The following is a 25,118-nucleotide window of genomic DNA, read 5'->3' as shown; positions in this document are numbered from 1 at the left end:
CGATCAATTCTCGAAAAGGAGAAGTTGAACGGGAAGAACTTCCTTGACTGGCAAAGGAACTTGCAAATAGTTCTTATGCAGGAAGAAAAGGAGTATGTCCTAGAAGAGGCGATGCCCGAAGCCGCAGGCGACGGGGTCACTCAGGCAGCCCTCAATCGTTGGATTGATGCCAACAAGGATGTGAAATGTCTAATGCTCGCCACCATAAGTGCGGATCTGCAGAAAACGTTCATCAACTCAGATGCTTTCACAATCATCAGTGAGTTGAAGAACATGTTCCAAGATCTGGCTCGAGTCGAAATATTCGAGACTCATAGGCAAATTCTTGAGACCAAGCTTAAGAAAGGCGAGCCCGTAAGTCCACATGTTCTCAAAATGATTGGACTCATTGAGAATATGAGTCGGCTGGATCAGCAATTTTCTCAGGAAATGGCTATAGACACCATCCTCCATTCTCTTCATAGCGGGTATGATCAGTTCAAACTGAACTACAGTATGAATAGTCTGGACAAAACGCTCACTGAGCTTCACGGTATGCTGAAGACCGCTGAAAAGACGCTCAAAAGTGATAAGCAGGATGTGCTTATGGTGCGTGGGGGCAAGTTCAAGAAATCTGGAAAGAAGAGGAATGCTAAGAAAGGTGGCAACAAGGCCAGCCCAACTAAGCAAACTGGCGCCAAATCTGTAAAGAGGAAGGTCAGTCAACCCACTTCTGAATCCGAATGCTTCTACTGCAAGAAGAAGGGGCATTGGAAGAGAGATTGCTTGAAGCTAAAGGAAGATCAGAAGAACGGAACAGTCGTTCCATCTTCAGGTATTTTCGTTATAGACTGTATACTTGCTAATTCAACTTCTTGGGTATTAGATACAGGTTGTGGCTCACACTTATGTTTCAATCAACAGGGACTAAGAAGAAGTAGAAAGTTAAGCAAGGGTGAAGTCGACCTAAGAGTGGGAAATGGAGCACGGATTGCTGCATTAGCTGTAGGAACTTACTATTTGTCGTTGCCCTCCGGGCTAGTTTTGGAACTGGAAGAATGTTTCCATGTTCCAAGTCTTACTCAAAACATCATTTCAGTTTCTTGCTTAGATGCTAAGGGATTTTCCTTTTTAATAAAAGACAATAGTTGTTCGTTTTATTTTAAAGAGATGTTTTATGGATCTGCTAGATTAGTCAATAGACTTTATTTATTAGATCACGACAAACAAGTTTATAACATAGATACCAAAAGGGCCAAAAAGGATGATTCAGATCTCACCTATCTGTGGCATTGTCGATTAGGCCATATAAACTTGAAACGCTTAGAAAGACTTCAAAAGGAAGGAATTCTAGAACCATTTGACTTAGAGGATTATGGTAAATGCGAATCATGTTTACTTGGCAAAATGACAAAGCAACCTTTCTCTAAAGTTGGAGAAAGAGCAAATGAACTATTGGGTTTAATCCATACAGATGTATGTGGACCAATGAGTACAAATGCTAGAGGTGGTTTCAGCTACTTTATCACTTTCACTGATGACTTCAATAGATATGGTTATGTCTACCTAATGAAGCATAAGTCTGAATCCTTTGACAAATTCAAGGAATTTCATAGTGAAGTAGAGAATCAATTAGGCAAGAAGATTAAGGCACTGCGGTCTGATAGAGGCGGTGAATATCTGAGCTATAAATTTGATGACCATCTGAAAGAATGTGGAATTCTATCAAAATTGACTCCTCCTGGAACACCACAATGGAACGGTGTGTCGGAACGGAGGAACAGAACCTTGCTAGACATGGTCAGGTCAATGATGGGTCAGGCCAAACTTCCATTAGAATTTTGGGGACATGCACTAAATACAGCTGCACTGACTATAAATAGAGCTCCGTCTAAAGCTGTCGAAAAGACTCCATATGAATTATGGTTTGGAAAGCCTCCAAATGTGTCTTTTCTAAAGATTTGGGGATGTGAAGTATACGTCAAACGATTAATTTCAGACAAACTTCACCCAAAATCTGACAAATGTATCCTTGTGGGCTATCCAAAGGAAACAAAGGGGTATTACTTCTACAATACATCTGAGAACAAGGTGTTTGTTGCTCGAGATGGTGTCTTTTTGGAGAAAGATCACATTTCCAAAATGACAAGTGGGAGAAAAGTAGACCTCGAAGAAATTCGAGTCGAACAACAAACTCTAGAGAATGCTCAAGATGACATTCAGGATGAAACTCAGAGATCTTTAGAAGAATCTGGTGAGAATCATGGTCAATCTAGAAATGTTACCCGGCGTAGATCGCAAAGATATAGATCTCAACCGGAAAGCTGCTTAGGTATTTTGACGAACGAGAGCTATGACGTTCTATTACTTGAAAGTGATGAACCTGCGACTTACAAACAAGCTATGACAAGCCCTAGCTCCAAGCAATGGCAAGAAGCCATGCAATCTGAATTAGACTCCATGTCTGAAAACCAAGTATGGGATTTGGTCGATTTGCCAGATGGCTACCAAGCCATTGGAAGCAAATGGGTTTTCAAACTGAAAAAGGACAAAGATGGGAAACTTGAAGTTTTCAAAGCTAGATTGGTTGCAAAACGTTACAGGCAAGTCCACGGTGTGGATTACGATGAAACCTTTTCACCAGTTGCAATGCTAAAGTCTATTCGGATAATGTTAGCAATCGCTGCATATTACGATTACGAAATATGGCAGATGGATGTCAAAACTGCTTTCTTAAACGGCGTTTTAACAGAAACTGTGTTTATGACACAGCCTGAAGGTTTTGAGGATCCAAAGAATGCTAAAAAGGTATGCAAGCTAAAGAAGTCAATCTACGGATTGAAGCAGGCATCCAGGAGCTGGAATATACGTTTTGATGAAGCAGTCAATGACTTTGGTTTCATCAAGAACGCAGACGAATCTTGTGTATACAAGAAGGTCAGTGGGAGCAAAATTTCTTTCCTAGTATTATATGTCGACGACATATTACTTATCGGAAATGACATTCCTATGTTGAACTCTGTCAAGATTTGGCTTGGGAAATGTTTTTCGATGAAAGATCTAGGAGAAGCACAGTACATATTGGGCATCAAGATTTACAGAGATAGATCTAAAAGGATGATTGGACTTAGTCAAAGCACTTATATCAATAAGGTGCTTGATAGGTTCAAGATGGCGGACTCCAAGCGAGGCTACCTACCCATGTCTCATGGAATGACTCTAAGCAAGAATCAGTGCCCAAAAACACTTTATGAGCGTAGACGAATGAATGGGATTCCATATGCATCATTGATTGGTTCAATAATGTATGCTATGATATGTACACGCCCGGATGTTGCGTACGCAATTAGTGCTACGAGCAGATACCAGTCAGACCCAGGAGAGGCGCATTGGACTGCTGCCAAAAATATTCTGAAGTACCTGAAAAGGCACAAAGATGACTTCCTGGTCTATGGTGGAGATGATGAATTAATTGTTAAAGGCTATACGGACGCAAGTTTCCAAACCGACAAAGATGATTTCAGATCACAGTCTGGGTTTGTCTTCTGCCTCAACAGAGGAGCAGTAAGCTGGAAAAGTGCTAAGCAAAGCACCATTGCGGATTCTACAACTGAAGCGGAGTACATTGCTGCACATGAAGCAGCAAAGGAAGCTATATGGCTAAGGAAGTTCATAGATGAACTTGGTGTAGTCCCCTCCATTAAAGGACCAATAGCCCTGTATTGTGATAATAACGGAGCTATTGCACAGGCAAAGGAGCCTAGACACCACCAGAGAGTCAAGCATGTACTTCGTAGATTTCACCTTCTACGAGAGTTCGTTGAAATAAAAGAAGTCGAGATAAACAAGATTGGAACTGATGACAACATATCAGATCCATTGACTAAACCTCTGCCGCAGGCGAAGCACAACTCGCACACTGCAGCTATGGGAATCAAGCATATTGGAGAATGGCTTTGATGACCCTGTTTAATGTTTTAAAGTTTTAGAGTTTAAATCTTTGTAAAACATTATTGGTTAACAATAAATGAAAAGAATTCATTTTTCCATTTAATTTGTGGTTTATTAAATGATGAGTCCCTTCAATTTGACGATATATTCAAGATAGACTGTCAGGACCAGTCCTGTGACTAAGAAATGTCTATCAAGTGAACTTGAATGTCAAAGGTTGAAAATGGTCCCTAGTCGGAGTTTTCTATAAAATTGGACGCATAGAAAACGTTAGACGACTAGAATGCAAGATGACTAGTAGTTCTGTTTCTTGAACTATGTGGACATGGCAATGTCATAATCATTTGCATAGATACTTACTTTGGGAAGACTAGTATCGGACAAGACCTATGAAACTTTACTGTAAGAGATGAAAATCTTGTTAGGTTATGATACATATGACAATTCATAAATCATGCGGAAAAACCATAAACCCAGGAAAACATATTATTTACACATAATCATTTAGCATAGATTAGATGCATACTCTTTGTTGCGTGCCTTCCCTAGCTGCCCCCGAACCGAACAAGAACAAGTCTTTAGGACTCCAAGTATCGTCCCTCCGTAGATAGTCCACAGCACGTCCGGATCCGCCTTAAGATTGACCAACTAGAATCGCCCTTAAGGTACTATTATTTTCGGCACTTTATAGGCAAATGTGTGACTGAATTTTTCTCTCAAAAACTCACTTTGAATACTTTGAAACTTGTGTTATAAATTGTGAGCCCTAGCCTCATATTTATAGCGGTATGGAAAGGGAATCGAAATCCTATTCAGATACAAATTAATTAAACCTAGAATCCTACAAGAACTCTAATTTAATTAATTTATCAAATAGAATTAGGAATTTAATCATTAACCGAACTCTGCATGTTTTAGGAAACGTGCATGAACACAAACACTTGCACACACACGCACGGCAGCCACGATGGGCCCCATGCGTGCGCGCGAGCAGCAGCCCACTCAGCGCCCGCGCGCGCTGCGCGCCGCGCGCAGCCTGCTGGGCCTGGCCTTGCGCTGGGCCTGGCGTGGCTGTTTGTGCGGCGCGCTTGGCTTGCTGGGCGATGGCCTGGCTTCGTGCTGGGCCTCGTCCGGCAGGCCTCGTCCGATGCTTATTCGTACGATGCGCTTCCGATTAAATTTTCCGATTCCGGAATTCATTTCCGATACGAACAATATTTAATATTTCCGATTCCGGAATTAATTTCCGTTTCGAACAAATATTTAATATTTCCGTTTCCGGAATTATTTTCCGATTCCGGTAATATTTCCAATTCTGACAATATTTCCGTTTCCGGCAATATTTCCGATTCTGGCAATATTTCCATTTCCGATAATATTTTCCGACACGTACCATGTTTCCGTTTCCGGCAACATCTACGACTTGGATAATATTTATATTTCCGATACGATCCATATTTCCGTTTCCGGCAATATCATCGTTTCCGGAGTATTCATTCCTTGCCTGTGACGATCTTAGCTCCCACTGAAACCAAGATCCGTCGGTTCCGAATATTCATAGATGGAGTATTTAATGCTATTAAATACTTGATCCGTTTACGTACTATTTGTGTGACCCTACGGGTTCAGTCAAGAGTAAGCTGTGGATTAATATCATTAATTCCACTTGAACTGAAGCGGCCTCTAGCTAGGCATTCAGCTCACTTGATCTCACTGAATTATTAACTTGTTAATTAATACTGAACCGCATTTATTAGACTTAACATAGAATGCATACTTGGACCAAGGGCATTATTTCCTTCAGTCTCCCACTTGTCCTTAGGGACAAGTGTGCATTTCCTAATTCCTTTGTCGCTCGATGCTTGCTCTTGAACATAAGGTAAGAGTTGTCATCCTTATTATGTCCAGAGGTGTTCCTCGGTTTCAGAGTTCAACTGATCAAATAAACAGATAATCATAGCCTATGATTCATCCGAGCACGGCCATGCATTTCACAGTTTCTAGCTCTCCGAGTGGCCTTGTACAACTTTTAAGCATCTCATCCCGATTTATGGGAGGACAATCCCAATCTTGCGATCTTGAGATTAGACTTCGTTTGATAGGTGATTACCTGAGCGTCGCCTTTATAGCCTCCTTTTACGGTGCGACGGTTGGTCAACGTCAAAGCAACCAGTTCTCAAACAAGTAATCTTCAAATCACTCAGGTATTGAGGATTTAGTGTCTAATAATTTAATGAAATTTACTTATGACAGACTTTCATCTCTTACAGTAAAGTTTCATAGGTCTCGTCCGATACTAGTCTTCCCAAAGTAAGTATCTATGCAAATGATTATGACATTGCCATGTCCACATAGTTCAAGAAACAGAACTACTAGTCATCTTGCATTCTAATCGTCTAACGTTTTCTATGCGTCCAATTTTATAGAAAACTCCGATTAGGGACCATTTTCAACCTTTGACATTCAAGTTCACTTGATAGACATTTCTTAGTCACAGGACTGGTCCTGACAGTCTATCTTGAATATATCGTCAAATTTGAAGGGACTCATCATTTAATACTAAACCAAGATTAAATGGAATATGAAAATACATTTCATATATGATAAATGTTCAACCCCAATGTTTTATAACCATGGGCCTCAAACCCATCTTCTAAAATAATTCATGGAATTCAAAGCTATGCTTGATTTCTAGTGCTACAACGTGAGTGTTGCTTCTCACTTGTTGCATAGGTTTAGTTATCATGCTTTGCCAATCTTAATATCCTTTTCATCGAATGTTCTTCGAGATATGATGATAAGATCTTTTCGAGTTTGTTTATTATGTGATCTAGTCTTTCTTACTTCGATGGTGGTTTTACTCATTTTGCAATGAAGAACCATCAAGTTAGCAGACGTTTTTCTTGCTTCAAGAGTGGTTCTACGCATTTTTCAATGAAGAACCATCAAGCCAGCAGATAAGTGATCTACCCAAGTTCAGTGAAGAACTTTAAACACCCCTGTTTTATTGCTTCTTAGGCAATAATTACTTTTACTTCAACTGTATAGGTTGCTAGTGATGCTTTGTTTGGATTTACCTATCCAGGCAGTTCATAGATATGTGGAAGATTCTCCAACTATATCTTAGAACATAGAAATTATTATTTTAATTTCCCACGCAACAACTCATGGTCTCCAACCCATGTTGCCATTTTCAAAACACGATGCTCTATAGCTCGTCTTTATCAATGGTTAACTCCAAAGGGTCTTGCTTGATCCTTTGCCAGTGTTTATGCGTGTAGCATCAATATTTAGCATATCTTTATTTCCTTGAATCAAGAACTATTCCTATGTACCTTTTCAAGTACCATAAGTATTCTTGATCTCAATCTAGTTGATCTTTACTTAGATCAATAGAGATTGGTATATGTTCGTCATGGCTAAAGTCACACGATACATTTTTGGCGATTCTCATATTATATCATACATGATAAATTCTTTTGCAGAATAATTCCCAATTGAATTCTATTCATGTAACTTTAGCTCATTCAATTTCAGTAGATACTGAATCCAGCTAAATTCTTTGACATATAATATAGGTGAAGAATCTCATTAGATTCTTTGATGTTTTAACTTAGTAAATGCTTATACATAGTTCAAACATTCTTTACTTAGATTTATTCACATGGGTCGAATATCTCCAATGGAGACTTTCGTGTTTGATTTAGTAAATGCCATTACTTAATCCAAAACAATATCATAAGATCTTTGTAAATAGATCTTAATACCCAGTATGTACTAAGTTTCGCCATGGTCCATCATTGATGAATAATCTCAAATCTAAGTCATTAGCATTTGAATGTTATTTTACAATAGAGAGATATGTGTGTGATACACATAGGACCAATTAAGTTTTTATGTACTCCCACTAAACTTCTTATATATCTATAAGAATCATGTATATTTTATGAAACTAAAATACTTATTAGCTTCATTAAAATATAATTCCAATCCCCAATTGCTTGCTTAAATCTGTACTTAGATTTTATAAGCTAGCTTTCTCTTTCAAGCATTTATTTGGATCCACAAATCCTATGACATACCATGTACATAGTTTATTCCAACATTTGATTGAGGAATACGTTTTGTCATTCAATTGCTATATGTACCAATATGCAATCATTGCTTGAATTATAGACTTGAGCATTACGATTATGCATGAGGTTTCAACACAATTCATACCATGAATTTGCTTGTAACCTTTAGCAACTAATCACGCTTTGTGTGTGAACACAATTTCATGTTTGATGGTTTTTATCCTTAAAACAAACTTGCAACCAATAGGTGTGAACCTATTCTTGCAAATCAACAAAATTTCAATTTTGTCATCAAAACATTGAGTATGTTTTATGGCCTTTAACCATTTAAAACATTTGAGTCTATATATGGCCTCTAACCATTTTAGGGAATTTGGGTTTCGTCATAGCTTTCTTACAAGTCACAAACTCATTAATCTACATGATAATAGTTTGACTGCAAGTTGTAGGTTTCTTCACTATTTAATAGAAGAATCTCATAGTTTCATTGACCTGATCTCTATGTTTCTTCACTATCTAATAGAAGAATCTCATAGTTTCAGTGACTTGAATTCTATGCCTACTTGGGTATAGAACATCAATAGAATATCAATAGCCACTTGAAAGTCCTTTGAATATTCTGTTCTCCTTGAAGCACTTGTAAAGTCTTCTAAGAGATGTCTATTCTTTAAAGCCACTTCTAAAGTCCTTAAAGAATAAGTTCGGATTTTCTGAAGCACTTCGAAAAGCCTCCGGAATGTCCGTTTATGTTTGTTGTTCGCCTCGGAGACTTTCGAGGTCTATTTTCTCCCACTTGTCATTTTGGAAACGAATCTCCAAAAGGACATTATTTCGAGCAAACAAACATTATGTTCTCAAAAATTTGTGGTAGAAACAATACCCTTGTGTCTCATTTGAATAAATCACAATGAAACATATATCTATACTTGGGCCTTAGTTTGTCGAATGACAAACACTAAGCTCCCACTGAGTTTTGCAACTCTCTAGATATTTTATGAAAAGTTATTCTGAAATTACTTTTCAATAGCTTTGACGAATTTGGTTTAGTTTGGTGGTAGTTGAGCATTTTGTTTTAGAAATTATAGGAAAAGTCTTTATGATCCATCATTGATCGAATCAAGTACTAATTGACTTTGATTATGCCATATCTTATGGACCTAGATTGTGAAATTACAACACACAATCATTGATGATCATATTTGGTCTCAAGTAATCATCAACATGATCTAACCTAGATCTTTATGATTTCTTGCCAAGTGGATTTTATACTTCTGAATCTTTGAACTAGCCAAACAGATTCAACTTATATCACATTTGAGTAAATAAACCTATATTCACTCAAATCCATGTGAAATAATAAAGTCATAAAATCTTTCTTTAGCTTTGAACTCTATTGTCTAGGCGTTCTAACAATAGTTCATATCTTTTGTTACTTTCAACAAGTAAGACTAGTTGTCTTAAAATGATCTAGAAATCAATCAACTTTCAAAAGTCCATCAAAATAGAGCTTATGAATGTTAACTTGTTGATATGGTCTAAGCAACAATGCCAAAGATTAGTGGAACTCAAATCAAGGGGTTGATTTGAACCTAGTAAAGTTCTTTAAAGAGTTGTTTGTTTTAATCAAGCATATTGACTCAACCTGTAATTGACCATTTCATTTAAATAAACAAACAAACATTGTCTTTGTTTTTCTTGAATGTGAGTCTTTCTGTGTTTGAAGCAGAAATTTAGGTATGCTGATTATGGAACAAAATAGCCATTAAGTTCCAGCCTTTGAAAGGACTTAAAACAAACTTAGATGACCCTACAATTAATGTAGCAATGCCATGCTTCATTTCCCACTTGTAGGTCATTAGTGTATCCTAGCTTCCATTGTTTGAGTTATTACCGAAGTAAGAACCTCAAGCGGTATATGATACCAAGGAAGTTTGATTGCTAGGTCACTTCTCTTTAAACATAAATTTATAGGTAGAAACGGAATCGTAAATTCCTTTCATTTGTTCCTTGTTTTCCTATTTCTTGTACCCTTTCTTACAGTCTTAAGAATTGAATTCTTTAGTGTTGACTTTTATACTTTGTTAGACATGTCCAATGTCACCAACAAGGTTCTTTACCATTTTAATTTATGTTGAATATTTTGTTTCAACTAGATGATCTTACCAGAAGCTTCTAAAGTTCTCTAAGCATCGATCTATTCGAATGTCTAGGGACTTGACTCATTCGAGAATTAAATGGACAAAGATATTAGGTTGTTAACCATTGGTAAAGCTGAGCGTATTAAACTCAATGCTTTATGATCTCAAAACTACATTGTATTTTGAATTCACAAGCACCAATTGGTTTGCCATTCGATTTTGATATTCGAAAACAACCATAAAAGTCGCTATAAGAAACGTACATTTTAAATTGCTCACTTTCTCTCATTTCCGTGAATCGTTCTTGGATTCACTACCAATCGAGGAAATTTACTGTTACCTTTCTAAAAGGATTTATTGCATTGCAAGATATTTAATTATAAACAATAATTAAAACATACATTGAAGCATGCAAAGTCTAAACATTTATCATGAATAATAACTTGAAAATCAAAGCAACACTAGTACAAAAAATGCATGTTGCTTCACCTTAAATGCATTGAACCTAAACATGCTCGAAGCATTAAGTTACATTTGCTTCGGTACTATTTTTGGGATTGAAGCATTTGATAGATTTTGAGATTCTGTCAAGTATATTGCATCGGACTTAATAGAGTTCGAAGCATTTAAGCATGAAATAAATCCGCCAAAATATTTAATATTTCCGCCAAAAAGAAAACGCTTCGGGCCTATTTATAAACGGTGCAATAAAATTCTTGGATGCATTGTTGCTGCGCAGGCCCAATTGAATCGGCCACGCGAAAGTTCAATTCATTTGATGGCCCATTCCAAGCTGTAATTACTAATTACTATACCAGTATACCTTAACCCACGACTGACCTCTACCCCTCCTTCCCCAAAAATACAGAACCACGAGCAACCTCCATTACTAACTCCCACTTCTCTCCACTTCTCCGGTCTCCACGGCGCACTTCTCCGGTCTCTACGGCGCACTTCTCCGGTCACAGGGCGACGTGATTCACTATGGAACATCATACATATGCGCAAGAAAATTCAATCATAAAAAGTAAATTAGAAAAAACAACCAAAATATACCACCCACCATTGTTGCTGCTAGTAAGCTGTTACTTTCATCGATCGGTTCTGCACTCGAGTTCATTGGAATTGGAAGATTCATTCGAAGATTCATCGGAATTGAAAGGTTAGTTGCACTACCGGTTTAATTTCCTATTATTTATGATGTAATTAGTCGGAGTTGAGGGGGGGTTTTCGCGTTTCTTGCCCACCAAATGTCTGTTTCAATGGCGTTGGTGGTGTTGTAAGGTATTCATTGCAAATGACTACTGCTTTTCTTTACCATAACTGATTATACTTGTATAAAATAATTAGAATTTTAATTTGGTTTAATTGTTTTAGATTGATTGCTTAAAGAGGATGGAAACTAATAATTTGTTGAAACTCATATCGCAGATAAAGAAGGGCGCTCCTGCTATCCTTTGAAGTTGGTTCAGAAGTTGAAGTTTTAGCTGAGAAGTTCCTGTCCTGGACAAAGTGAACAAGTCAGACATAGCGAAGGAGATTCTAGAGGTTAGCACGCATAACAGTTTCCCCCTTTTGTCCATTGAAATTGGAACATTATTCTGTTCTCAAAGGACTTGGTGATTTGATGTACCTTGAATGCTCTAAGTAACTTCATGTCTCTCAATTCCTAACTAGAAATTATTGCGATTTAATTTGGAATTATTTGTTATACTCCGTTTTGAGTGTTTGGTTGTTGGTGGTTTCTGGTTGCTGGATTCTTTCTGATGGTGTGTTGGTTCTGTTTGGTTGTCGCTGGTATGGTCTGTTGGAGTAGTAGGGTAGTTGATAAATGTAGTTTAATATCCTTCTTGTAGTTCATGGTGAAGAGTATGAATGATTGCTTGTATTAAATCAAGCTTAGCCTTAGAAAGTTAGAATAGTTGTGTGAAAGCAACAACATATATTTGTTAGTTGGATTATCAAAGGAGCTGAGCATGTTGTTATAGGTTAAAGAGAATTGTGGCACTCAACTATAGTTATATTTTTTGTCAAAAAAAAAACTTTAGCTATATTTTGTATTATTTAGACTTTATTGTAGAGTTTGGAGTGTCAATATAATTATCAGTTAGTTAATGGTTGGTCGCTAGGCCGGAGTATCCAAAATAAGATAGGTCAGAGTATCCAAAATAAGTCAAGTTTAGTGAAAATAAGTCGTGTAAAAAGTACGAAACAAATGTGTTATGATATTATCCAGTCTGTTTGTATTCCTGAATATAAAAATGGTAAATTGTCAAACTACTTAAACTCTTGGCAATTAGCTAAGTCTAAGGTGAAAGTATAATCTTGAATTGGCAATTGTTAAGAGTGGGTATTTCACATGTTTCTGCAAAAGAAGATGCATGTGAATCCAAGAAAAGGCGGTTTGCATATATTGGGGTGTTGGAGTTTGTGATTGTGGCAAAACACATATGCGAAGATGAATTTTCAGCAATAAAAACATGAATCCTTTAATTTTCTGCAAAAGATATTATAGAAGTGTCTGAATTTTCAGCAATAGAAACATGAATCCTTTAATTTTCTGAAAAATCCAATCTTTCTCCTCCTAAAACTTTCTCCTCCAGCACTGAAAATCCAAAAATTTCTCCTTTAATTTTCCATTACAGAGTCCTTTTCCATCCCTTACCCCAAAACTATCTTTCTCCTTTAAAACTCTGCGCTTCGATCAGAACTGTGCACTGATTTGCACAGCTCAGATCAGTTCTGTGCAGATCAGTGCACAGTTCTGATCAGAACTGATCAATTCTGTGCACTGATCTGCACAGCTCAGATCAGAACATTGCAAATCAGTGCACAGAACTGATCAGTTCTGATCAGAACTGTGCACTGATCTGCACAGCTCAGATCAGTTCTGTGCAGATCAGTGCACAGTTTTGATCAGAACTGATCAGTTCCGTGCACTGATCTGCACAGTTCTGATCAACAATAGATTAATATTCAACTCTTGCATTCATGGTACGTAGTTACAGACTTACAGAAACTACTAATTTCATTCTCTTATTGAAGGAACATAAATGATACAGTACATATCAAACAAAGGGGTGTAGATGTCAGTATAAACAATTTTTGGGTTTGGAAGCTTTTGAGTGAAAAGAATCAAGTTCATCAGATAGCTTAGAATTAAACAGTTGAGCATCTTGGTTGTAATTCTCAGCACATTCTCTAAGAATTCCCCCTCTAAGGCTAAAATGGCGTTTTCGACCCAACTTTGTACTAAAGAACCTAAGGAATGTTTTCAAACTTATTACACTTTTAATATGCATAATTATAACTTTCTAAGACTCGTAATAATCTATTATTCCACATTTAAGGCTAATTGGGTCGTTCTAGTACATATTTAGGCTAAAATGGCGTTTTCGACCCAACTTTGAAATAAAGAACCTAAGGAATGTTTTCAAACTTATTACACGTTTAATATGCATAGTTATAACTTTCTAAGGCTCTTTCCAATCTATTATTCCACATTTAAGGCTAATAGGGTCGTTCTAGGTCATATTTAGGCAAAATTGACATTTTCGAACCCAACTTTTAACTAAACAACCTAAGGAATGTTTTCAAACTTATTATACGTTTAATATGCATATTTATAACTTTATAGGACTCTTTCCAATCTATTATTCCACATTTAAGGCTAATTGAGTCGTTCTAGTACATATTTAGGCAAAAATGACATTTTCGAACCTAACTTTGAACTAAAGAACCTTAGGAATGTTTTCAAACTTATTACACGTTTAACATGCATAGTTATAACTTTCTAAGACTCTTTCCAATCTATTATTCTACATTTAAGGGTAATAGGGTCGTTCTAGGTCATATTTAGGCAAATTTCGAACCCAACTTTGAAATAAAGAACCTAAGAAATGTTTTCAAACTTATTACACGTTTAATATGCATAGTTATAACTTTCTAAGACTCGTACTAATCTATTATTCCCCATTTAAGGCCAATTGGATCATTCTTGGTCATATTTAGGCTAAAATGGCGTTTTCGAACCCAAATTTGAACTAAACAACCTAAGGATTGTTTTCAAACTTATTACATGTCTCATATGCATAGTTATAACTTTCTAAGACTCGTTCTAATCAATTATTCCATATTTAAGGCTAATTGGGTCATTCTATGTCATATTTAGGGTAAAATTCCACATTTTCGAACCAAATTTTGAACTTAACTACAAATTAACTTGGTGAAAAAAAGGTGGTAAAAATAATTTGTCCTTATCTTAACCACTTGCCCAAACCATTTAATTAATGTTTCAACAAAAAATTAACTTCGTCCCGTGTATGGGCACCCTTTAAAGATTTTAATTTCATGTCGTTTTTGTTTATTTTTTCAAATTTTGAATATTAATTAATGGGTTCTTTTTGTTGTTTTTTTCTTCTTCTTGTTTTAGGTGTTGGTGACTAGTAGTAGCAGATAGATATTCTTTGTTGATTAAGGTAACATTTTTATTTTCTTTGATCTCTTTCTTTAATGCCATTTTTTTTTGCATGGGTATATATTTGTATGTAATTTTTTTGGATTATCATCGAGTTTCAGACCTATAGTTTTGATTTCTTGTTGTTAGTGAACTTGAATATATTTCAATGATTGGCTTGTCGAAATTGAAAAATGGTTAATTTCTATATTTAATCACTTTCAACACTATAAATTGGTGTTCCATTGGTCAATTAATTCAAATTCTTCATTTTATGTCCATTTTCAATTATTTCAAATTCCCCCCCCCCCTGTGTTTTGTTGCAAAGTAAGGCTTATTTAGCTCCTATGTTGAATTTGATTAAGTACGAGTGCACAAGGAGGTTTTTTGGACCACCTACTATAAGATGTCAAAAATTTCAAACTAATACTAGTAGTTGTCTAATTGTCTTTGTCTATATATGTAACTTGTTTGAACAAATTCCCTTTTATTCCTTGTTGCATCAACTATGAAACTATAAATAGTCCTACATGATTAGAATCAGTTTTGAGTTTGTATTTGTGAAGCTAGTTTAGCAAATGCAAGTTTTAGTCAAATTATGAACATAATTGATGGACTAGAGGATTTTTATGGAAGAGATAACTAAGCAATTAATCGGTGAGAAACTGAGAACTTGAAATTTTTGGTAATGGGGTAGTCTTTTCACAAGGGACGAGTAATTACTCAGGAAATAGAATCGTTTCCTTTGTATTAAACTGCAACAAATTTTTTTAGGGCCCAAATAATTGGGCCCTGTGATGTAGGTCCGGATAGGCCTCTCCGGATAGGCCTCTTAATAGTCGGGCCTGTTTAATATGGTTGTTGTGTTTGCCTCTAGTTGTTAGAAATGGATCGCAATTGGATGTACGGTTCAAGAACTACGAATCAATACATTCTAGGGGTTGAGGAGTTCATCGCATGTGCAGTTGCGTATCAGTTGAAGAATGGTGACGAGTCAATACTTTGCCCTTGTTCTAATTGTGATTGTTCTAGGAGGTTTCGTAATGTTGATCAGATTAGGGAACATTTAGTTCGTCGTGGCTTTAGGTTGAACTATACAAGGTGGATATGGCATGGTGAGAGTGTTAACCATGGGGAGTGCAATATTAACTATGGGCACTCAGGAAGCAACTTCGGAGGTGATAATGATATCCATGATGACGATAATGGTAGCGATGATATGGATAATGATGAGCTGGACTACGTTGAGGATGATGAGATAAATGAGATGATGCAGGATGTAGAAGACTATCTCAATGATCAACCTAGTATGTATGAGACTTTATCGAGTGCCGCGAGTAAGCCTTTGTATCCTGGTTGCTCTAAGTACAGCATCTTATCTGCTATGTTGAAGCTGTATAATAAGAAAGCAAAATACAACTGGTGTGATCAGAGTTTCACTTCTCTATTGGAAGATTTGAAAGATATGTTTCCGGAAGGGAATGAAATTCCGATATCTAACTATCGAGCAAAAAAGATGCTTTGTCCTATGGGTATTGAGTACCAAAAGATACATGCATGTCCGAATGATTGTATATTGTATCGGAAAGAGTATCAAGATCTCCACAAGTGTCCAAGATGTGGGTTATCGCGCTACAAGCGGAAGAAAGTGGATGGTACACCAGATGAGAAAGGACCTCCGGCAAAGGTGTTGTGGTATCTTCCGATAATACCAAGATTTAAACGTTTGTTTGCGAATAAGAAGGAAGCAAAGAATTTAAGGTGGCACGAAGAAGGGAGAAAGAAAGATGAATATCTTAGACATCCCGCCGATTCTCCACAATGGAAGAATTTTGATGAGAAGTTCGATGATTTCGGTAAGGAAATGAGAAATTTAAGGCTCGGTCTTTGCACGGATGGAATGAACCCTTTTGGCACACTTAGTACTCAACACAGCACTTGGCCGGTTCTTTTATCCATATATAACCTCCCTCCTTGGCTTTGTATGAAGCGAAAATACATCATGTTGTCCCTTTTGATATCAGGGCCAAAACAGCCGGGAAATGATATTGATGTTTACTTAGCACCACTTATTGATGATTTGAAAGTGCTATGGAATGAAGGTGTTCCCGTGTTTGACTCTTACACTGAAACAAACTTTACTTTGCGTGCTATGATATTTTGTACTGTGAATGACTTTCCGGCATACGGAAACTTATCGGGTTATATTAACAAGGGAGCAAAAGCATGTCCGATTTGTGAAGATGATATGGTGGGAGAGTACTTAGAACATTGTAAGAAGAACATATACTGGCATACTCGTAGGTTGTTACCTCTTGATCACCCTTATCGAAAGAAGAAAAAACCGTTCAATGGGAAAACAGAGGTTCGAGTTGCCCGTCCTCCTCTTACTGGAAGCGAGGTGTACGAGCGGGTCAAAGATATCAACACAGTCTATGGAAAGCCTTACAAGGCTGTAAAAGGAGCCCTTTATAAGAAGAAGTCCCCGTTTTGGGATCTCCCGTATTGGAGGCATTTAGAGGTCAGGCACTGTCTCGATTTTATGCACGTTGAAAAAAATGTTTTTGAAAGTATTATTGGGACATTGCTTAATATAACGGGAAAGACAAATGATGGTGAAAATGTTAGGAAAGACATGCAAAAATTGAAGATCCGTCCAGAGCTGGCGCCTGAAGATAAGGAAAAAGGAAAATATCTTCCTCCAGCATGCTACACTATGTCTAAGAATGAGAAAATAAGTTTTTTTGAGTGTTTGCGTGGCATAAAGGTTCCATCTGGATACTCGTCCAACATAAAAAGACTCGTGTCCAAGAACGAATTGAAAATGGTGGGTATGAAGTCTCATGATTGCCACGTTATGATGCAACAATTTCTTCCAATTGCGATCCGAGGGATATTGCCAAAGCACGTGAGGAATGCCATTACGAGGCTTTGTTTCTTTTTCAATGCTATATGTAGTAAGGAGATTGATCCTTCGACTTTGGATGATCTGCAATCATAAGTTATCGTCACATTGTGTCAGTTTGAAATGTATTTTCCACCTTCATTCTTTGATATCATGGTACATGTGGTCGTGCATCTCGTTCGAGAAATCAAGATTTGTGGTCCAGTGTGGGCGAGGAACATGTATCCGTTTGAGAGACATTTGGGCACTTTACAAGATAAAGTCCGGAATCGATACTATCCCGAAGGTAGTATTATTGAAGGCACAATTGCTGAAGAGATTATGGGGTTTGTTGCTCAATACCTAGCAGGGCTAGAACCGGTTGGACTTTCGAAGTCTCGCCACGAAGAGAGGCTAGAAGGTCATGGTATAATTGGCCATAAAAGGATCGTGGTGGATCGTAAGATGAAGGCTAAGGCTCATTTGTACGTACTACAACATCTTTCTAAGGTTCAACCCTATATAGATGATCACATGGCTTATTTGAAGGAGAAGAATCCTTTGAAAGATGATCAGTGGTTAGCTAAGGAGCACAATGACACTTTTATAGCATGGTTCCAAGTCAAGGTTATGTCTCAACGCACTAAAACTCCAAAAGTAGTTTGTGAAATGATTAAGTGGCTTGCATATGTTCCTGAGCTTCTAGTTGACTCATATGAAGGTTATGATATCAATGGGTATACATTCTATACGGAGCGCCAAGATGCCAAGTCTGTTAATCAAAATAGTGGTGTAAGTGTGGTTGCATCATCAATAGAGTACGCTAATGCTAAAGATACTAGCCCTCTAGAAGTAACTATGCCATACTACGGGGTGATTGAAGATATTTGGGAGCTTGACTACACCAAATTTAGAATCCCTCTATTTCGATGCAAGTGGGTTGACAATGGGCGTGGTGTGCGAAGAGTTGAGGATGGATATACACAAGTTGATTTTAAGCGTTTGGGTCATCAAAATGAGCCTTTCATCATGGCATCACAAGTTAAGCAAGTATTTTACATTGTTGACCCCAAAGATAAAAAAAAGTCTATTGTTGTTCAAGGAAAGAGAAGAATTCTTGGTATTGGTGATGTGGAGGACGAAGAAGAGTATGATCAATTTGATGAGGACCCGCCGTTATCAAATGGCTTACCTAAGTCAAACGGGGAAGATGCATTTGATGCAAATTATATGCGTTCTGATCATTGTGAAGGCTTATGGGTTGAAAAATCCAAATGATTTTGAATTACATGTTTACTATTATGTATGGTCTTTGATTTTTTAGTACTAGTCTTATATGCACGCGATGCGTGCGAGATAATATAAGAACTTTAAATTGTGTAATTGCAACTAATCACCAAAAATAATATGCCACAAATATTGTTCACAAAGTTCATCTAAAGAAAAATTATACATCATCCTTGTATTTTTGGGTAAAACAGCGAACTTTATTACCAAAACGTAGAAAATAATCAAAATCCAACCATAGAAGCAACAAACACCAGTTAAGGGAGCACAACCGCACCCTCAACAAAACAAAATACAAAGCAGCAAATTAGCATCCAACCTGCACAGAGGCAAGCGGCATAACCAAACCAGCCTAACGGAAACTCAAAGCAAAGGCACAACAAACAGGAAGCACGCAGAGCTAGCCTGCACACCAGAAACACGGAGAAGGTGCCTGCAAACCACACTGCAAGAGCAATAGAACCATCCTGCATAAGTAACAGGATCCATAGCAGCAGCCTGTAGAGAAAGTAACAGCTACAATTACAACCAGAAGCAGAGGTGTCCAAACCCCCTGCATACACCAGAACAAACAAACAGCAGCCTAGTCCATAAAAGACCAAAAGAAAAGCTGAATGCAATCTGAAAACAGCAAGGCAGATGCAGAAGCTACCAGCCTGTACTCAATTAATTGTGCCTTTAGAGAAGTGAAATCTAAACTATAATGTCAAAGTAAAGAAATTAAGCATATAAAATGGTGTACAATAATTAAATTTGAGGATGGATATCAAGGTAAGCAACCAACTATAACATCTGCATAAACAGACACATTTTAATCTTTTGATTTTATTTAAGACTGCACGCATTATATGTTCAAAATTTTAAGTGAATCAGTTCACTTTACTGATTTGACTGGATTTGTGGAGGTACTTCATGAATTGACTAAGTTGTTGAATAAGCATCAGAAATTGAGTCCTTTTACTTCATATGTATCAACATCTATGATAGATGTTTTGGCTCTGTATCATTGTATGAGTAGAAAAGGAGATAGTCAACAATTGTACAACCTTTTGGATATATTTCGAATTTTTCATTGTAGGAAGGGAGTGTTTCATCTCTGCAAGCCCGTTTACATTTCCGACTTACTGGAAAGATATATGTACTAAGTTATACTTCAAGCAGATCTTTCCCTCTGTTTATCTTTCCTTCTGTTTATCATTGACTCATTTTAAATTCCACAGCAGCCCATCTAATTGCAACACTTAACTATTTTTCAAAAGTCATACTAAAAACAAATCAATGACTAAGAAATCTAAAATCTCGTTGAGATCATCGACATTAAACAAAATAAAGAAACAAAATCAGACAGATTCGTATAATTTCAAAACAATATACAAACGTGAATAAGTGATCCTACTCGAATTCTACAACAAAAATACTCCAGACACACAACCTTCAACAATTTTCCAAACACTAAATATAATTAACCAAATCATCCAGACAGACTATATTCAAATTCCCAACACAAAATTCATAAACATGATCAAAGAATCATTCAAAAGTTAAAAGAAGCGGGGAAGGGAAAGACTGACATACCAAAAACAGTGATCGTAGGATTCATGTCAAACTATAACATCTTCATAAACAGACACAATTTAATCTATTAGTATTTCAATTAAAATTCTATTAATTTCTCTTAATATGAGAATAATAATACAAAGTTGGACTATGATAACTGCAATATGCTTGCAAACTACTCCATCCAATGTTTAACCAATCAGCCTTAACATGAATATCTTGCATTTAAAGCTTAAAGATACACCATAAATAAATAAAAATATAACCAAGCAAGCAAAACATAGCAGTCTTTAAAATGATAGTAAAGCAAAGAAGAAAAGGACAATATGTAAAACCTGTTTTTGTGCTCAGAACCTTGCAGCAGATTCTCTATTTTTTATCATTCTCCTCGGCCTCCTTTCAACAACTTTGTCAACAACATGAATTCCTTTTCTCCCTCTAAGACCACCTTCAAACTTATATGGAACTGGTGAAACATAAGATCAATCCCCATTGCTCCTTCCACGACCATCAGATGACAAAGCTGTAGGAGATACATCAGGAACACCAAGTGCCCCACCTCCTCCCAACCCAACCATACTCATTCCTGCACCACCTTGTGGAGCTCCATTTTGGACCAAATTGTTGTTCATCCCTGGATAATCAAAAGATCAAGCAGAAAGTAGTCAAGGGCAAGCCAAAGGGCAACGTAATGAAGAGCAAGAAGCCATGGAACATTGACAGGCACTAAGGTTAACTAAACAATGTAAAATCATAACTAAATGTAACAATGCATTAGCTGAAGAAAGTACACAATTGTGCATAGTGTCTGATTATTGATTTAATCAGACTATTTGTTTGTGTTTCTAGCCGTGCAGCGGTGATGGTTATGAATTACATGGACAAAAGTATAATAGCTGAAAGGGATGAAACTAAAGAAATCAACCCTAAAACTGAATAAAAAAAATTGGAATTGGAAATAAAACCCTAAAACTGAAATAAAACCCAGAAAATTAAAAATAAGAGATAATTACTAATTGGAATTAAAACCCTAAAACTGAAATAAAACCACCAATTCCAATTACTAAAAGGAATTGGATATTTCCTATAATTAATAAATCAGGCAAACGTTGAGGGAAATTTCTTCAAATTTAAACTAAAACTGCAAAATTAAATAAAAAATCTACCCAGAAGAAAGTAATTTAAACAAAAAAAATACGAACTTTGATTCACCACAGACGGTATATACACGAACATCAAGAGGTTCATCCTTATATCGCGGCATAATTTTATTTCCTTCCTCCCTGAAAAAACCCAGAAAAATCCCATCAAATTAACAAAGAATTAGAACAATTAAGCGTTTTTCTGAAGCTGGATATTGCTGGCATTCTATCAAGTATAACATCAGCAACAAAATCAGCATAGTTGAATTAAAATTATTGAAAATTAGAAGGATGCGAACAAAGGAAACTAATTACATCAATTAACAACCAATGAACACATATAATCAGCATAGTTCACGAAACTTGCACACAATATTTAAAAACCCTCAAATTAGCAAGTTGAATAGCTAGAATCACGAAACTTTATGCATGGAGGATAACTCCTAAAAAGTCGGGTATTGTTCTAATGATTTATTTTTTCTTTTAATAATGCAGGTCTTTATGCATGGAGGATATAGAAGACTTGTATAATGATGGGATGTCTAGGGACAATGATCCCTTGTGTTATGAGCATCCAACTGAGACGGAGCATGATATTTCTCAAAAAGGCACTAAAAGGTATCGAGGTGAAGTAAAAGGGTTAAAGTCCCCTAATGTGCCAAAATTCCTAGAATGGGATTCATTTAATCGACCAACTGGTCATTGGTTGAAGGACTATAGGCAACAAATTGGGAAGACAGTGCATACTAAGGTCAGTATTTTGACAAACAAATGGGAAGAGGTACCTCAAGGTCTTCAAGACACCCTTTGGGATTACATTAAGGTAAGAATAGATCAACTGTTACATTATATGCATCATCCAATTACATGACTAGTGGAAAGTTTTCTACTAATGATTGTCTAATTATTATTGTTTTACCATGTAGACTATGTATCATATTGACAACAATCCACTGAAGAAAAAGTATGTAATGGCACACTTGAGTGACCGGTTTAGGGATTGGAAAGCTAAGTTGGTAAGTGGACATATCACAAAGACAAGAAAAATCTCGCCTAATGCCAAACCACCTTACCTTGTATATGAAGCCATCACTGAAGAAATATGGCAGCAATTTGTTGCAGCTAAGACCACCGATACATTTAAGGTAAAACACAATTCAATGCATGATATATTATGATTACACTGTTATGCATTCGGTAATTAGATGCACCAACAACCTTGCCCACTAATCTTCATCATGTTCAATCATCTACACTTATATACAATCTGCCATACTAATTTCTTCTTTTCTAATAGGAAATAAGCGAGAAGGCACGGAAGAGTCAGTCGCACAATCTGCATCCTCATTTTATGGGGCAAAAAAGCTATTCACAGAAGGAAACTGAATGGGAGGTTGAAGGAAGATACCCTTCAGTCGGAAGTACAGATTCAACCATGAGAAAACGACATCTAAATTGGATTTTTGGCCGGCAAAAGAAAAACGAAAAAGGAGAATATGTTTTCCCTAAAGATGAAGCACGCCTGGTTGGTGAAAAAATAGTAAGTTGCGGTAGTTTTTCCTTTGTACATACACTTTTGTTCGTCGATTAATATATTTATTTCTTGCTAAAAAATGTGTTTTTGTAATTCTTTAATAAATGCATGTGTTTGTCAATAGGACAAGGAGGTTCAGGAAGTCGAGCAAGGAATTTGGACTCCACATAGGCAAGATGATGTCTTATCCCGTTCCCTTGGAAAGAAAGACCGTCGTGGACGTGTGGTTGCAGTTGGAGGAACAATCAGCCATCAAGCATATTGGGGGAAACCGGTTCGAAATAATGGAGAATATGATCATTTCTCACAAGCCGAACTAAAAAAGATTGAAGGCGATTTTGAGGCTAGAATAGAGCAAGTGCGAAAGGAAACTATAGCTATGATGGAAAAGAAAATGGAGGCCGTAGTTGAGGAAAAATTCATTAACTTGGTGACAAAATTAGGTCTAAAATTGCCGGTTGGGATGGAGATTGGAAAGACCACAACCACTACAACCACTACGCGGAGTCGTAGCAACTCACCTTCTGTGGAGCTAGAGCCTAATTCTGACCCATTTGCGGAGTTGAAGGTATGATCTAAGTTGCACTTCTCCTTTTCTGTTGTCATTGCTGTAAATGATATTTTTCTAATTGGTTAAAGTGACATTAGTCAAGGACAAAGTATATATTATATGTATATTAAATTATTCGTAAATTCACTATAGTATTTTACTGTACTTTAGTACTTTACTAATGCTGGGTGTCGAATAATGTTTTAGAGTCCTTTAGCATGTCGTCTGTGCCAACTTGATGATTCCCAACAATTAGTAGTCGTGGCTAGGGGTGTAGCATATCCGTTCAATGCTGAAGATGTAGTACACCATTCTGCAATGAAGCCTGGTTATTTGAAAGTTAGTGTGAACTCATGTGTTCCTGGCTATGAAACTGCACCTCTACCTGTACCCAACTTAGAGATGAAGGATGTTGGGGGAGCCGTAAAAAGTTTCGTCCAATGGCCTAGAAAATTGATTATAGGGGACAAGGTAATTTGTTTAATATTCTAATTTCATGTAATTTTAATATTAATCTCGAAGCATAAATGATGACAATTTGACCTCTTATTAGGAGTTTGTTCCGCGACGCAAGATGAGTAGCGACCAACCGTTAGCGATTAATGTTGCTGTTAGTAGTGATATCGTTGTGGAGCCTGATTCGTCTATGAAGTTGAAGGTACAGGTATAGAGTATGATTTATTTATTTAAACTCTACCATCATTATCCATTCTGCAAAAAAAAAAAAAAAAATTGAAAATCATGTATCAGTATAGCAAACAAAAAGATAATTGCCACTGTTTCTAGTTTCTTAGGCAACCCCAAATTATTTTATGGAGCATGAGCAGTTTTTGCATATAATTTCATATGTTTGCTTCCATTAAGAGATGGGTGCTAATCAAATAAATCACACCATCCTGTAAGATTGAAGAATTATCTGGGGTTATGAATGTGAGAATTCTGTGAAGTATTGGCAGAATATATACATGTATCAGGTGTCTAAATTTATTTTTCTACCAACCTGGAAAGAGAAGTTAATGACCTTGGTGGTGTAGTATACTTGTATATGTATATGTTTTGTTGGCTCATTCAAGGTCAACTCTAAATTAGAATTCCAATTTCTTTGTTTACTATATGGCAAAGTAATTGAGAGTTTGTATTGGTGGGATAGTTCAGATAAGGGGTTTGCATCCTATCTTTCCTGAAATAGGTACTGTCACACATATAGTCAAACACCAGATTTTTTTTCCTGAATTTGGGACTTTATCTCAAGCATAAATTCACTTACCTAAGAGATACTGTTGCAGAATTATGGTATAATTATAATTCCAATGCAACTGAACAAGTTTTAGAGTTAGAGGTTAACTAATATTACTATTCCTAAGTCTTAGTGGTTTAGTTAGCCTAGATTAAAGTTACGTAGGCAGTAGTATTATTATATAGGATTCATTAGAGTTCAATACCTAATTGTTTTAGGATTGTCTTGCGTCAACTCTTGTACTATAAATATGAGCATTGCTCAATCAATACAACTCAAGCTTTTATACACATACCGGAAACAATGTCCTGACAATCTTATAGTTTC

General features: G+C 36.6%; 2 protein-coding genes across 2 annotated transcripts; both read left to right on the top strand.

The window, feature by feature from the left end:
• The first annotated feature begins 10,973 nt into the window (after nt 1-10,973).
• Nucleotides 10,974-24,256, top strand: LOC130465773 (uncharacterized). Its single transcript, XM_056834626.1, has 9 exons — nt 10,974-11,306; nt 11,576-11,692; nt 14,577-14,622; nt 21,966-22,293; nt 22,397-22,615; nt 22,768-23,010; nt 23,129-23,572; nt 23,762-24,025; nt 24,108-24,256. Exons 4-9 carry the CDS (start codon nt 21,976-21,978, stop codon nt 24,222-24,224), a joined length of 1,605 nt encoding a protein of 534 aa, XP_056690604.1. The 5' UTR covers nt 10,974-11,306; nt 11,576-11,692; nt 14,577-14,622; nt 21,966-21,975; the 3' UTR covers nt 24,225-24,256.
• Nucleotides 15,487-17,601, top strand: LOC130463349 (uncharacterized). The gene has a single exon (XM_056832449.1). It carries the CDS (start codon nt 15,487-15,489, stop codon nt 17,599-17,601), a length of 2,115 nt encoding a protein of 704 aa, XP_056688427.1.
• Nucleotides 24,257-25,118: the final 862 nt, after the last annotated feature.

This window comes from Spinacia oleracea, chromosome 1 (assembly GCF_020520425.1).
Source record: "Spinacia oleracea cultivar Varoflay chromosome 1, BTI_SOV_V1, whole genome shotgun sequence".
NCBI lineage: Eukaryota > Viridiplantae > Streptophyta > Magnoliopsida > Caryophyllales > Amaranthaceae > Spinacia > Spinacia oleracea.
This window is presented reverse-complemented; position numbering and strand designations above follow the sequence as displayed.